The 15162-nt window shown below is 25.9% G+C and overlaps 1 protein-coding gene and 1 long non-coding RNA gene across 3 annotated transcripts; one reads left to right on the top strand and one right to left on the bottom strand.

Moving 5' to 3' along the window:
- Positions 1-5440: 5440 nt before the first annotated feature.
- Positions 5441-8866, bottom strand: LOC135928022 (uncharacterized). Of its 2 annotated transcripts, XM_065464342.1 has the most exons (6): positions 8677-8866; positions 8081-8131; positions 7684-7719; positions 6608-6727; positions 5877-6033; positions 5441-5629 (listed from the first exon to the last, which is right to left on the bottom strand). In XM_065464342.1, exons 1-6 carry the CDS (start codon positions 8850-8852, stop codon positions 5549-5551), a joined length of 621 nt encoding a protein of 206 aa, XP_065320414.1. In that variant the 5' UTR covers positions 8853-8866; the 3' UTR covers positions 5441-5548. The 2 variants fall into 2 exon arrangements, with proteins under 2 accessions (XP_065320414.1, XP_065320415.1); XM_065464343.1 differs by lacking the exons at positions 7684-7719; positions 8081-8131; positions 8677-8866 and adding exons at positions 6809-6888; positions 6976-7090.
- On the top strand, positions 5486-12992 carry LOC135928023 (uncharacterized). The gene is made up of 3 exons (XR_010572226.1): positions 5486-6111; positions 10100-10325; positions 11830-12992. It is a non-coding gene; the product is annotated as an uncharacterized LOC135928023 (long non-coding RNA).
- The last annotated feature ends 2170 nt before the right edge of the window (positions 12993-15162 follow it).

Raw genomic sequence — 15162 nt, forward strand, 5'->3', positions numbered from 1 at the left:
ATTTTTAAAAAGAGCTAGCTCCCGCTCCAAGTAATGGGGTGCCACTCCATAGCCTCTCCTTTCATTTTTTTAGAAGATATACGAACAAAATCATATTTTTTTTTATCAAAAAGCTTTATTTATATTAAATGATATATAAAAATATTTATAACCTTTTATTAGCTTTTAAAAGTAATAAATTTTCTAAATTAGAATCTAACAAACATCCACGCCTCTCCCCTAAGACCTGTTTTGTAATAGTAAATAGGCAATTCACAGGAGCACATTTAAAAAATATTTGTCCAATATATTATCGTCCTGATGATCAATTTCATGGAATCCTAAAAAATCTTCCAAATCAATTTGTATTTAAAAGAAAGATTTTTTACTTTTAGATGCTTTTTAAGATTGAAGCTGCTCACTTTTGAAAATGTTAGTTTTATTTAAACACCATTTGGACCAACATCTTTTAGAAGTTTAAAATATTTTTTGTATGATGGAAATGGAAATTCCAATTCTTCATCTATGATCTCTAAATCCATAATATAAAACTATTTTTTATTATATATCTATAAAATGAATATTAATATGACTTACAAGATTTTCCAAAAAATTTTTAATATAAAAAGGAAAACTTGATGTTTAATATTTAAAATGATTAGATGAATAATCAATATAAAACTCGGCTAAACATTTAATAATGGATAAATTTAAATTAAATATAATTTCATTTTTGTTGAATTTTAATTAATAAATATTATTAATATTTAAAAATATTTATACATTAAATTTAAAAGAGTGGTGGAGCGGCGCTCCTCCACTCCAGCCCTAAAAGGAGCTAGCTCCCGCTCTCCAATTTTAAAAATAGGGGCGTTCCAGGTGTTCTTAAAAAATGTAGCGCCGCTCCTTAACAACTCTGAATGAAAGAAAACTAATCAAATAAATTTTCTTATGGGTGGGTAAACAGGGCAAGTTGGTTGGTAACCTTTTTCGAAAAACATGGTTAAGGCGTTAAAATTTAAAAACATTGAATGGACAGGTTAAGACTCCGCCCATTGTCTCTATTATACCCCACCCCTAGGAGGATGGCGTATTTTCCGGTTAATGATGCTTACTACCTTAAGGTACTACCTATCAAATTTGAATTTTGTTCATTTTTCATTTGGATAGGCAGGCACTACCAAATATATTTACAATATATATTTGAAAAATCGTGATTTTTGGAAAGCCTCTATGGCCTAGTAGGCAAGAGCTTGGCTTACTTATCCTATGGTCCCGGGTTCGAATCACGGGAATATGAATGTTTTTTTTCTTATTCTAACTTGGTGGTTCCATCCTTGGGGGGATAATATATAGGATGCCGGACTCGACCACGTGATTCCGTATTAATATATTAAATAATAAGGGTCTTATTACATTTTAATAAATTTTGGTCGGTATTTAGCAAATTAGGTTGGTATTTAGAATTTTCATACATTCACTTGGTAGTAAGCATCATTAACCTATTTTCCTGAATATCAATGATGTTGTTAATTAAATTTTATTGGATTCGTTCTTTTAAAACTAATGAATGTTTTATAAAGAACGAAGAACAGACAAGATGTTAATATTTCTATTTTACTTAGCTAAGTCCATGTTAAATTTTTGAAATTTTTTAGAATTATATTTTGGAGATAACTTTATTTTTGTCAGAGGCATATGTAGCATCTATACGGTCCTGCCCAAATTTTTTTTCAAAAATTTTTCCGGCCCGTCCCGGTTCGGAGTTTATGTTTTCAGGCCCAACCCAGCCCCGATAAAAAATTTATTATATTTATTTTTAATAATGGCAAAATATTTGGTGTTTTTATATATATTTGTCTATAAAATTTGAAAAGCTTACGAATCGTATTTTTTGATATTTTGGACTTAGCCATAATATTGCAAGCAGTATTAAAATTTTTTAAAAACATTTGTAAATAATCAATAAATAATAGAATAATATTTAAAAAGTTTTTGAAATTAAAATAAAACAATTAGCATTTAAAAAATATTTCAGGGGCAGAGATTTGTTTTTGTAAAAAAAAGGGGTTAAAAATTGGGTTTAATCAATCAACTTTAATATTACGCGTAGCCAAGTCCTTAATCTCTAAAAATATATTTGAATCATAGCTTTAACTATAAAATTTTCTGCGCTAAATGAATTAACGTGAAAGTATTTTTTCTGGCCGGTATGCTTTGTCAGGCCTTATCCCCCATATTAACTGATTATAGTGTCTAATTTACAAATTTCATTATTAATATAACAATATATGTATAAGAAGTTAAAGCTAGTATTTCTTGATTTAAATATTCAGAGGCTTAATTATACACCATTTCAATTAATCATAGCATATCAGTTTATCATTAGACTCATCTATTTAAATTATTATTTTTAAATTTAAACATGCTTACTTCAATAGAAATTTTACTAGACTAATATATTTGATAAGCTTTTATGGCCATTCAGAACCATAATAATACTTACCCTAAGTTGTCAGGGACCCAATAACAAAATTATTTTTGAGTTCTTGTTCCCATACCGTTCCGGCTAAAAAAATATAATCCGTTCACGTTTTGTTCCATATTTCGGAATACGTTTCTGAAGAAAAATATCTTGCTTTAATTTATATTTTATTAAATTATACAAATTTTATTCATTTATCTTTATAATATAGTATTACATCTAAGTATCTATTTAAAGACATTCTCTTAAGATTATTATTTATGTAGAAAAACAACTTTCATCACGAACCTAAAACAAAATAAATTCAAAATATTTATTTAAAATACTCATTTTCGTATCACGTTACCGCTAAATATTTTTCGCGAAAGGCATTATCGCGAATGTTGACTACTGTGAAAAGATATTAAAGCGAATGAATTATCGCAAATACATTATAGAGAAAAAAATATCTGAATGCATTCTAACGGATGCATGATCGCGAATGCATTCGGCGAATGTAAGAGATAAATAATTTCCGAGGATAAATTATCTGTTTGGCTCAATGTCTTAAACAAGGCATTTTCTTAGCACCTTGCAAATTTAATTTATTTCGGCAGCTCATCCAAAATTTTTATTTATTTTTAGGCTATAGCCTAGCAATTTTTTTATTTTAGGCCGCCTGTAATGTCCCTCAATTTATTTGAAATATAACTAAACGCATATATTTAAACAAATAATGAATATAAAAAATTAATTTCTTTACCCTATTCCTAGAGAAATCTCTTTTATTGCTTAGATTCCTTTTATTTTGAGTCAAAGAATCAAAGGCTTTAGGCCTTTCCAAAAAAAATATTTTAGACCCAAGCCCAAATTTTTAGGTTCAACTTAGTCTGTCTAAAGGCCTATAAATAAAAAAAATGTAATTTTCATCAATTCAATTCCCGATGTTGCAATTGATGTAATTTGAGATAATGTATTCGCGATAATGCATTTGCGATAATGAATTCGCTCTAATATTTTCGCGATAATGCATTCGCTATAATATTTTCGCGGTATTATATTCGCGAAAATGCATTGACAGCAACATATTCGCGACAGGCGCGTACACAGCGGGGGGGGGGGCAAGGCCAAAAAATGCAGATGCCGGATTATATTTTTCAAAAATATTATTGTTAATATTAATTTATATTTGTTAATATTTATTCCTATCTCATATATATATTTAATTACATTTATTTAACACATTCATCTAAGTTATTTTATCAATTAATTTCGATTTCAAGTTTCCCTTGGCGTAATTTACCTATTATTTTCAAATTTTAGTGGCGTAATATTTATCTAAATTTCTAGTCAAATAATAATTATCTCTGAAACTCCTTGTCTAATAGGGAGAAAGAAATTGTAAACTTGTCCAACGAGATCGAGTCTCCACCATCAAGCAGGAAAAGCTTTTATGGAGTTAGAAGAGCCGATTATTAATGCTATAACTGAAATATCACAATGGCTTGAAAGAAATATTTACTTAGAAGCAAGAAAATTATTGGATTCAATACTTATTCCAAATTTTTTTCTCATTAGAATGTATTATTTAATTATACAACTATTTTATGTAATACTTTTCAAAAACATGACATTGACATGAAGAAAATGGAAGAATTTCATATTTTATATGTTATTGTTGAGTCAAAAGCAGAGTTATACGTGTTTAATATTTGTCCCCCTCGACTTGCAGCAAGCAAGCTCATCGTCAAATTAATATAGGATCAGTAAAAGAGTATTATAAAACAAATGTCCCCTCTCTTACATACATTAATAACCCAAATAAAAATGGTTTTTAATTCATCATGCAGCACTTACAAATCCGCAGATATTACTTCCACAAAAGCCTTTCCAACTATTTTCAGATAATGATAGAAAAAAAATTAAATATTTGTTAGATTTTTATCATGAAGATATTAAAATATCTTATAATGCCTTATTAGCTGAATAACTATGATTAAAAGATTAACTATGGTTGATCGAAAGATGCTATGGATGCTTGGAATTATTTCAAACACATTTTAGATTATATTCCCAATGTATTAAAATGGTTATATATATTAGCAACTCTTCCCATTAAATTATATTTATTTTTGATTTTTATAGCTAATGGCGATTTCGAATATTTGGTTTTATAAATATACAGCTCGGCCCGGATATTTTTTTTAAAAAATTTTCAGGCCCAGCCCGGGTGTTTTTTAAAAAAAAATCGGGCCCGACCCGGGTATATTTAAAAAAATTAAAATACGGTCCGGCTTGGGGGCCGGGCCTGCAAGTCTCTGAAAAACATACCTATGAAATACAACTTCTGAAAGTAGAATGAATGATTCGGATCTTTTGAATATTCATAGGCATCTAACGCCAAGCAAGGATAGATAATTGAAAAATTAGCTCAAAACATACAAAATACAATTATTCTTAAGAAACTTTTTGTGTATTAATTTATATTTCTAACATTTAAATTTTTTATACTTTATATATTTTAAAGGCTCGGGTCATTTAGTGATTCATATCCTGGTTATATTCACTTTATATTTTATAATTCACATTTATAGTTTTTCAATGCCGGTTTATATATATAATTTTTTTCTAATTTACATTAGTTTAAAATTGTGTATTAGAAAAGTTATTAGTCCTAATAAATTTATGTTTAGTATTTTTAATTAACAATAATATTTCTTAAAAAATTTTATTATCCCCCCTCCCCCCAGACCAAATTCTTGCGTACACGCCTGATTCGCGATATTATACTCATGGTAATGCATTTGCTATAATAACATTTTGGGGTAATCGACATTCGCGGCCATGCTTTTGCGATAATTCTTTTGCGCTAAAATTTTCTCTGTGTACCATTAATTTTATAAACAAAAAGAATGTCTAGTTGGGCTTGCAAGTTTCTGATATATAGTTTAAATGTAAATAAAAAATAACAATATAAAAAATATTTTGTTTATTGATCTTTCATAAATATTATTATATTATATTACATATGTAATAAATAAATTTAAAAAAATTAAATATTTATAAAATATGAAAAATTCTGAAGAATTTCGTGTCACTCGGCAATCAACACCATTTTGTACAAGTACTAACCTTTGTTTGGGATACATAATTTACGTTTATATCCTTTCTGAGGTCGGGGCATCTCTATAAAGAATAAATTAAAAATGAAGTTTTAGTTCTAAATGGGGAACTTTCAAACAATGGAAAAATTTTCATTTTATAAAAATGCAAAGTCTTCTACAAACAAATTAATTTGGAAAGATGTGAAAGTTTTATGTTAATAATTAATGCTGAAAATTGTAAATCACGACAGATTTAATAAAAAAAAATAAGATAAAAATTAAAAACTACCAATTTTCTTGAAAAAACCAAGCAAAAATATATTAATTACCAATTGGCATTCACAACATGGAACTCGAAGATCTCTAGACACTATACAAGCTTGTTTCCCATTGATGGCAGGTCTGTAGAATAGGACATTTTTGATAGTTTTTGCATTAGCCGAGGACATTCCAATTTGGTCCCCTGTACAGCAAATTTGTTTCACCCTGTTATATATAAATAGTAGTATATAGTAAGATATATTTAAAAGATGGCATGTGGATAATTCTGCACCTAACAATTAAGTTATATTTTAAAAATTATTTCTATGTTAATATATTTTCTTGTCCATTATTATATAGAATAAGATGATGCAATATTTCAATATTTTAGCTTTTTATGTTTTTAAAAATATCTAATTTATGTACTTTGTAAGGGTTTAGTAAATCTTTAAAACTAAAATCGTTTATAAAGGGTGCTTTATATTAAAAAAAATCTGATTATGTCAGAATCGTATTATAATATGTATAGAGTGTAGTGTCTACCCTGTGCCATCAGACAATTTTGGCTTATATAAATAATAAACTAAATTAATGATGAAATTGTCTGTAATTCAGAGGGTAGGCACTCTAAACCCCGATTCCAGTTAAATCAGGTCTTTAAAAATTTAACATTAATTTTGTAAACCCATACCATATGTAACAAAATAATCTTTAAACTTTTTGAAATATTCAATCAAAGTTTTGATTTAATAACTAATGTTTATAAACTATTTTGATAATAAAGCAAGAAAATTCTTACTGGCAAGTAGGAATATGAATTTCTTGTTTGATGATATCATTATTGAATAAGAACATAGGTCCCTGTTCGTCGTTGATTTGTCTCAACAGCTTATGATCATTTATACTACCAGTATGAGGTCTAGAAAACAAAAACAACAAAATAAATTTGAATTTCAAAATTAAGATCAAAGGTAAATAAAATTATTGTTCAGTTACTAACTGATGACTAAATAATTGAACTTGAATCACGGAGAAATGTCCTAGACAAATACATGAACATAGACGCTGGACAAAAATACCCTAATTTTTAATAATATTTTAGTGATATTTTTAAAAAGAAATATCTTTTTTTAATGCATTTAAGCAAATTTCTAAAATTAAAGTAACTTTCTTTAGTTCCTTTTTATTCATGGGTATTTTTGTCGGGTGTCTTTTGCCTGGAGCACTTTTGTTCGGGTCTTTTAGTACAGGATTTTTGTTCGGATTCATCATAGAATTTATAGTTTCATTGTATATTATATTAGTATATTTTTTTTGTAAATGTATGGCTATATAAATAGAAAATATGCCTCAATATTTTCTATTTATATACAATTTAACGAAACCATTATTTTCAACATTCAAAAACACAATAATTTTAAAGGTCGATAATTTTAAATGCTGATGTAGACAATTTTGATGCAAATGTCTATTTATGTTAGGGCCCCATAGATTGGAGCCGGGTCCAATCCCGGTCCTATCATTAATATTAGTCGAAGCCGGGCTCAGAGCGCCTTGAGCCCATAAAAATTAAAAAATTTGGGCCATGAGGGCCGGGCCAGGAAGATTTAAAATTTCTAAAAAATTATATTTACATTTTATTTAAAAAAATATGAAAATTACTAACAATTCGTAATTACCTTATTTTAATAATTATAAAAATGTGTTTATATTTTTAATTAAAAATAGCAAAGCTCAAGCTTAAAAGTAAGTATAAATTTTGGCTAGGTCAAATTTTGGCTTAGAAAAAAATTGAATCTCAGTGTTCTAATAGTGATTCTTTGAATTTAATTAGAATAAAAATGTGTAAATTTAAATATGATATTTTTTTATTACCTGCCACAATAACCGTCAATGATTCTTTCTCTATATCTGTTTAAATAATTTTTATTATTTATTAGTCATATAATTTTATTTTAATACGATAATAGAATCTAAGTAAGGATCGATCTTATATGCATCATCATTTCATTTGAATATTATTATACAGAGTATTATAACTTTATATCTAGTATTTTTAGAGAATTTACATTAAAATTTAATACTCTGATTAGCATGGGTATCTGAGATAAAGAAGTTTTATAATATAAATTTAGTGTGAATAAGGGTAAATATATATAATATAATTATTAGTTTAAAATGGGATTAGAGAATAATCTAGCATGAATTCCTAATCGACTTCAGTAATATACTATAATTGTAAACATATTAGGGTTTAAATTAAAACTTTTACCTATTGTGACATGTTTTACAATTTGTTTGTTTGCTATAATCGAGCATAAATCTGTCAGAAAAATATAATTTTAAAATATTTATGATTTTAATATCGATATCATGTCATATTGTAATAAGTTTATTATATCACTAATACAAAAATATTCTCAAGAGTATTGTACGTTGTCATAAGATTTAGTTCTATGAATGATTACATGTAGTGTTGTTAAACTGCCTTTGGGCCGATTTTTAAAAACAGGTAACTCAATATTTTACCCAGAAAAATTATTATCTGATCACCGAGATTTCGCCAATAGATGTCTAGATACTTGTGCCATCTATGAGAAAAATCTTTAAGCTTGTGTAATATTTTTTTTAAATAAAATAATGAGTAAGCTATTTTTAAAATCGGCTCAAATCGAGCCGTTTAACATCTTGCATGTTTAGATTTATCGAATATTATCATCTAAAAAATTATTTAAATCAAAAGGCTAGCTCTAATGCAATGTTTGAGCGGAAAATTGTTCCGAATCGACGGCGGAATAACTAAAACGTTGTTTTTAAAATAATTTTAAGAGGCTTATTATTTCTCATATAGAATAATAAATATTAAACCTGACATGGGTTTTAGTTATAGATATATAATTTCGGTAAGATGCCTTTTCATCATCACTTGCTTCTATTGTCAAGTCGAATAGAGTTTCATTTTTTATTGGTAACTTTTCATTTATATTTGAATCCACGCATAGAAAAAGTGTCACAAAAATGGTTACTAGAGTCAAGATATTCATAATGTAAAATTAATTTTTATCAAAAAAATAGGTTGAATTTATAATTTTGATTAAGAATTTATAGTAATTTTGTTCTTGTTGTTCTATTTATCTAAAAAAAATTATATCCGTTTAAGTGAATTCTAGGAATAAAATAATATAATATTAAGAACTATTTTTACAAATATAAAAATTTATATTTTTATAAAAATTTTTTTATAATAGATACAATTTAATATCTTAAGGGCTATATAAATTTGATGGGAGATTTTAATAATGAGATAAATTGCTTTTAATACAAAAATTTTGAGCTTATCAGTCTTCCAAAAAAATTTTATTATATGCCTTATTTTTTTTTTTTAATTCCTATTATATGATGATAATATTATGAATAATACCGGATTTTAAAATTTTCTCCATCTCAAAAATATGGGCGGAAAGTGTTATAGGGAGATCCAAAATAAGTGTTCAGGTACTAACTGGCCATCCCCTCTTTTAATAGAAAATTTCTCAAGATGTGTAAAGTTATACCATGTAGATTTTATTTAAATTTATGCAATATTAAATGTTGAACCGAGTTTTATATGGGTTTTTCATCTAATCAGTTAAAATATTAAAAATAAAGTTTTTCTTTCTTTTTATAAATTTCTTGGAAAATCTTATAAGTCATAATATTTATTTTATAGATATATGATAAAAAATAATTTTTGATATTATGGATCATACATCATAGAAGAGGAAATCGAAATAAAAAATAAATTATCTATAACCTATTGTTTTCAAATGTTTATAATGAAAAAATATCTTTGCGGCTATTATTCATTCTACATTCAAATTAAATTGGGAATGGATAAAAAATGCACAAAATATGGAACTAAAATACAAGTTAATTAAAAATAAATTCCTGAAGCAAAAATAGCTACTAGTTCTCGGGAACCCTACAATCATTTGGAAGATTATTTTGAATTTCATAAAATTGATCACCAGGAAAATAATAAATTGGACAAATATTAAATAATGATATTAAAGTTACTATTTTTGATAAATTTACTGAATTAAAAAATATTTTTATAATATACAATACCCCGCTTCAAGCAGCTGTTTAGTATTGCTAAACAGGTTTTAAGGGAGAGGCATGGATATTTGTTAGATCCAAATTTAGAAAATTTATTACTTTTAAAAGATAATAAATTATTATAAATATTTTTATATATCATTTAATATAAATAAAACTTTTTGATAAAAAAATATGATTTTGTTCCGTGTAGTTTCTAAAACAAAATGTTAATCGGAGGAGCGGCTATGGAGTGGCACTCCATTTCTTGGAGCGAGAGCTAGCGCCTTTTAAAAATTTAGTAGCGGGAACGGAAGCTATCTCCTTTCGAGAAGGTAGGAACAAGAGCGTGAGCCAGCTACTTTTAAAAAGGAGCGTTAACAACTCTGAATATTAATCTACAATCTACTGCAAACCAGCCTAAACCGTTATCTATAAAGGTTAGTTATAATTCTCAAGCGAAAACAAAAAGGATACGGTTCGAATATGGTTTGGTTCAGTTTCATAAATTTTAAAATGTCCCATTTCAGCTATGGTTTTAAAAAAGTTATGAAAGTTAATTACTGTTTTATTTTTGTAATAATTATATAAAATTTGTCTTAAATATAAATATAGAACGACACGAAAAACATATAATTTAATTGAGAAAATATACAATATAAACGTTTGTTAAATTGTAATCTATGCTTCAGTCCACTACTTTAAATAAAAGTTTAAATAAAAATTATTTTATCCTGAAATTTTAATTATTATTTAATAAATATAATCAAGCAACAAAAAATCAAGATATTTTAAAAAAATATATCGATATTTAAAAAAATTATCGTGATAAAAAAATAAAATCTCAACCATCAGTAAAGTATTAATTATTAAATATGGTAAGCGCCGTTCCACCGCTCCTTTAACTTTAATGTATAATTTAATTTATTTTATAAATTTAATAATATTTGTTAATTAAAATTCAATAAAAAGGAAATTTTATTTTATTTAAATTTATCCATTATTAAATGTTGAGCCTAGTTTTATTGGTTATTCATCTAATCATTTTAAATATTAAACATCAAGTTTTCCTTTTAATATTGAAAATTTTTTGGAAAATCTTGTAAGTTATATTAATATTTATTTTATAGATATATAATAAAAAATAGTTTTATATTATGGATTTAGAAATCATAGATGAAGAAATCGAATTTCCATTTCCATCATACAAAAAATATTTTAAATTTCTAAAAGATGTTGGTCCAAATGATTAAACAAATTTAAGGGCAAAATGTCTTTTGTGTTTAAATAAAACTATTTAATTTTCAAAAGTGAGCAGCTTCAATTTAAAAAAGCATCTAAAAGTAAAAAATCTTTCTTTTAAATACAAATTGATTTGGAAGATTTTTTTGGATTGCATTAAATTGATCATCAAAAGATAATATATTGGACAAATATTTTTTAAATAATGATACCAAAATTATTTTTGATAAATTTCCTGAATTAAAAAATATCTTTATAAAATACAATACCCAGCTTCCCCCTAATGCTCCTGTGGGTGCTATTTACTATTGCAAAACAGGTCTTAGGAGAGAGGCGTTGATGTTTGTTAGATTCTAATTTAGAAAATTTATTACTTTTAAAAGCTAATAAAAGGTTATAAATATTTTGATATATCATTTAATATAAATAAAGCTTTTTGATAAAAAAATATGATTTTGAATCGTATACCTTCTAAAAAATGAAAATTAAAGTAGCGGCTATAGAGTGGCACTCCATTACTTGAAGCGGGAGCTAGCTCCTTTTGAGAGGGTAGGAGCGGGAGCTAGCTACTTTTAAAAAGGCGTTAACAACTCTGCTTCCAATGTTTGTAATTCTAATACGCAAAGCCAACTATACTAATAATTATCATTTTAGATGGTTATTAATAATTTTATACAATATATTTTTAAACATAAAAACTAGCATAAATTCCAACAATTAAAACCCCAACAAACCACCTATGATCAAGGATATGGATTCAGAATAATTACAGAATAGATCAGCAACATACATATACTATGATTATCATTTACTTTAATTTATATAATGGATAATTTTTTTTTTAAAAATGAGTAATAGTTTGTTATACACTACATAAGTTTGTTCTTAATACTTTACTTCCATAGTTTTATCATGAGAAATATTTTAATTTTTTTATTATTCATCAAGTTAAATATATTTGCTCTCAACAAATTAATAAAGGGCAGTCAGAAGCCATTACCAATTCTATGTAATATATGTCTATACAAATAAATATAAAAATGGGAAATGAATGCAATAACCATGCTTTAATGAAACGTCGATGATGGGGGGTGGGGGAGGTTATTAATAAAAACAAATCTTTCCTCTATTTTCACTGTATAATAAATATTATATAGAAAGGCTTGATTTTAATTTTTCCATAATATTCAAAAAATAAGATAAAGCTTATAACTCACATGTTAATTTGCTATAATTAGATGAAGTTTATTAATTTCTGTATAGATTTTTAATAAACATATTTATCACCGTTTTGGAGCATTTCCTTGTCAGTCAACAATAAGATAGCATCTTATTAATCCTGTTTTGTTCGGAAGAATTTATGTCAATGTTATCAATAGCACAAAAGATACAATGATTCGATATTCTATTAAGGAAAAGAGAACAAATTTAGCCTTACATTCTTTTTTTATATGAAAAAATTGTATTTTTGAATAATTTAAGGAATCTAATAAGATTTTTCAACAAATCCCAATTAAAATTAAACAATTTTATATAACAAGCTGCATACATAGATGTACTCTGTATTTTGCTAAAGGTGGAGGGGGAAGAATTAATAGTTTGGTTTTTCACCATAAATTTTATTGGAAGTCTTTAAGTCCGCATATTACAGGCCATTGGCTATATTATATTTTTTGAAGAATAATTTTGGGCTTTCACTTTTTTAAATAAAAATTTTGAAGTCATTATTTTTAAAATTATTATCTTACATTTATTTTTTATTAAAATGATTGTTTATAGTAATATCGTGTATAGATTTTTGGGCTGGAAAGAGGGGGGGGGGTATGTAGGAGGAAATTTTTTAGTTTAAAATGATATTTACGAGAACAGGCTAATTTTGTATTGAGATATCCACTCTTAATTATGCGAATGGGTATATATTATATCTTTTTTACAATTATCAAATTCAAAACGTTACTCTCAATATATTTTTATGAAACTTGTAATTTTATTTATAGTTATAAATATTTTATAATTAGAAATAATTTTTAGTTTACGCCGCACAAGTTCTAATTGTTTATTATGTTCACTTAATCCTATATTTATATTTTTAACATTATGGGAATATTAAAATTTGAATATTTTTCTCCACTCACTCATAATTACACTGTGAGTTTATATAGCAATAGTGTATTATATGGTCACAATTTTAAAATAATAAATATCAAGGAAAAAATGAATAAACACGTTTTTTATACATATATGATATATACTTTGTACAGCATCAAAATCCACCCGAACGCGATTCACAAAATGACAAAAATGATTTTAATTGTTCTTCAACTCTATAAATGTTAAAATTTTTAATATTTAAATATACATATCAGAAAAATACCATCTCTATAAGATATATATATAAACGCCATTTATAAAAAAATATATTATTAAACAATAAATTTTAAGAAGTCAGCGGGACTTTGCCCTTGTAAGTATTGATCGTCGATCTCTATTGAAGCAAATAATGGATTCATTAACCTTACATCCTGCAAGCAAAGCCCTTTAAATGGAATTGATAAGATAAATATGTGCAAATACCATGTGCATATTTAAATATTTAATTTATCGGTCTACCAAAAAAAAATTAAATAAAATTTGATAAGAGCTTAAAAGTTTTAATGATAATGGATGTTTTTTATATGAAAAATGTTACAGATTTTTTCTTAAATAAAATTCAATTTTTTAGTCCATTATTTTTTTAAAAAATGAGATCTTTCTTTATATATACAATATCGTCAAATATTCCCAACTTTCAAACTTTTATACTTTGCAAATTAGTATTATAATATATTGTCAGACTATTAATAATTTAAGTTAACTTTTAAATCATATTAAATTTGACATTATTCTACTATTATCAATCATACTCACACAATCTCTATAATTTTTATGATATAAAAAAGGATATAATAATATTGTTTTTTTTATTGTAGATGTAACATATTTTTTTCCTTTAGGGGATAAATTTTTTTTTTTGTAATACGAATTATTAACAAAAAGTTAATATATAGCTTTTTTGTGCCTTTTAGCAAACACATACTCTCATTTGAATACTAAATAGATGACAAGAATATAGTGTTTGGAAAAGGAAATTTTTGATTAAAAAAAGTTATAAATTAATAAAATATAGTTTTTATTAAAAAAATATATATAAAATTTTGTTTGCCCATTTTATTGTTCGTCATCACACTTGTTTTTTCGACCAGGCGTGGGCGCTTAGCCAAAATTTTAAATTATTGATAAAATATTTTTGTAGAAATATAAAAGGTTTACTTGAATTAAATGTTACTCTATTTCAAAAAGATTATATTCTATTTTAAATAGCCTATTTTAAGTGCCCTTGGAGAAATATCAAAATTACCTGATCCATATACACTATTGAATTTAATAGCCGATTTTTTTTACATTGGGAAGTATAAATAAATATACCTTAATCACTATCTTATGCAATATTTAAAAAAAAATAATAATATTCATTTGGCAGAAGGCATGAGAATAGCAGATATTATCGGAGTACAACCAATGAAATATAATACCTAGACTAATAATTCACTTATAATAATGCATGTTAAAGCGTCGTTGAATGCAAGTCAGCAGGTTATCACGTGACTCGTCATTTTGGTGACCTATATAGGATCCAAAATACTTCAAATTATTTGAATTTGCTGCTAAATACATATTTCTTTGTGTTACAATAATTGTGAGGTAGGATTTAATTTTAATTTACTTATATTAAAGTTTTAATTTTTTTAAAAATGCTATACCTAAGCAAAATGACGTCCTCAGCTGTTTTTCATTGATGTACACCTTTAATAAATGCATCATCAGTCTAGGTATTATTATTATATGTTGTTGACTTAGGAAAGTAAGAGACAATATTGATCAAAAATTTCACGAGATATAAGGTGATCGGGCCTTGTCGAACCAATTTTGTGTAATTGGTTATAACTCCTATACATTTTTAAATATGGAGCAGAGACCTTCATGGGCTGGGTATGG

This window comes from Gordionus sp. m RMFG-2023, chromosome 4, assembly GCF_954871325.1.
Source record: "Gordionus sp. m RMFG-2023 chromosome 4, tfGorSpeb1-WG-v2, whole genome shotgun sequence".
In the NCBI taxonomy this organism is placed as follows: domain Eukaryota; kingdom Metazoa; phylum Nematomorpha; class Gordioida; order Chordodea; family Parachordodidae; genus Gordionus; species Gordionus sp. m RMFG-2023.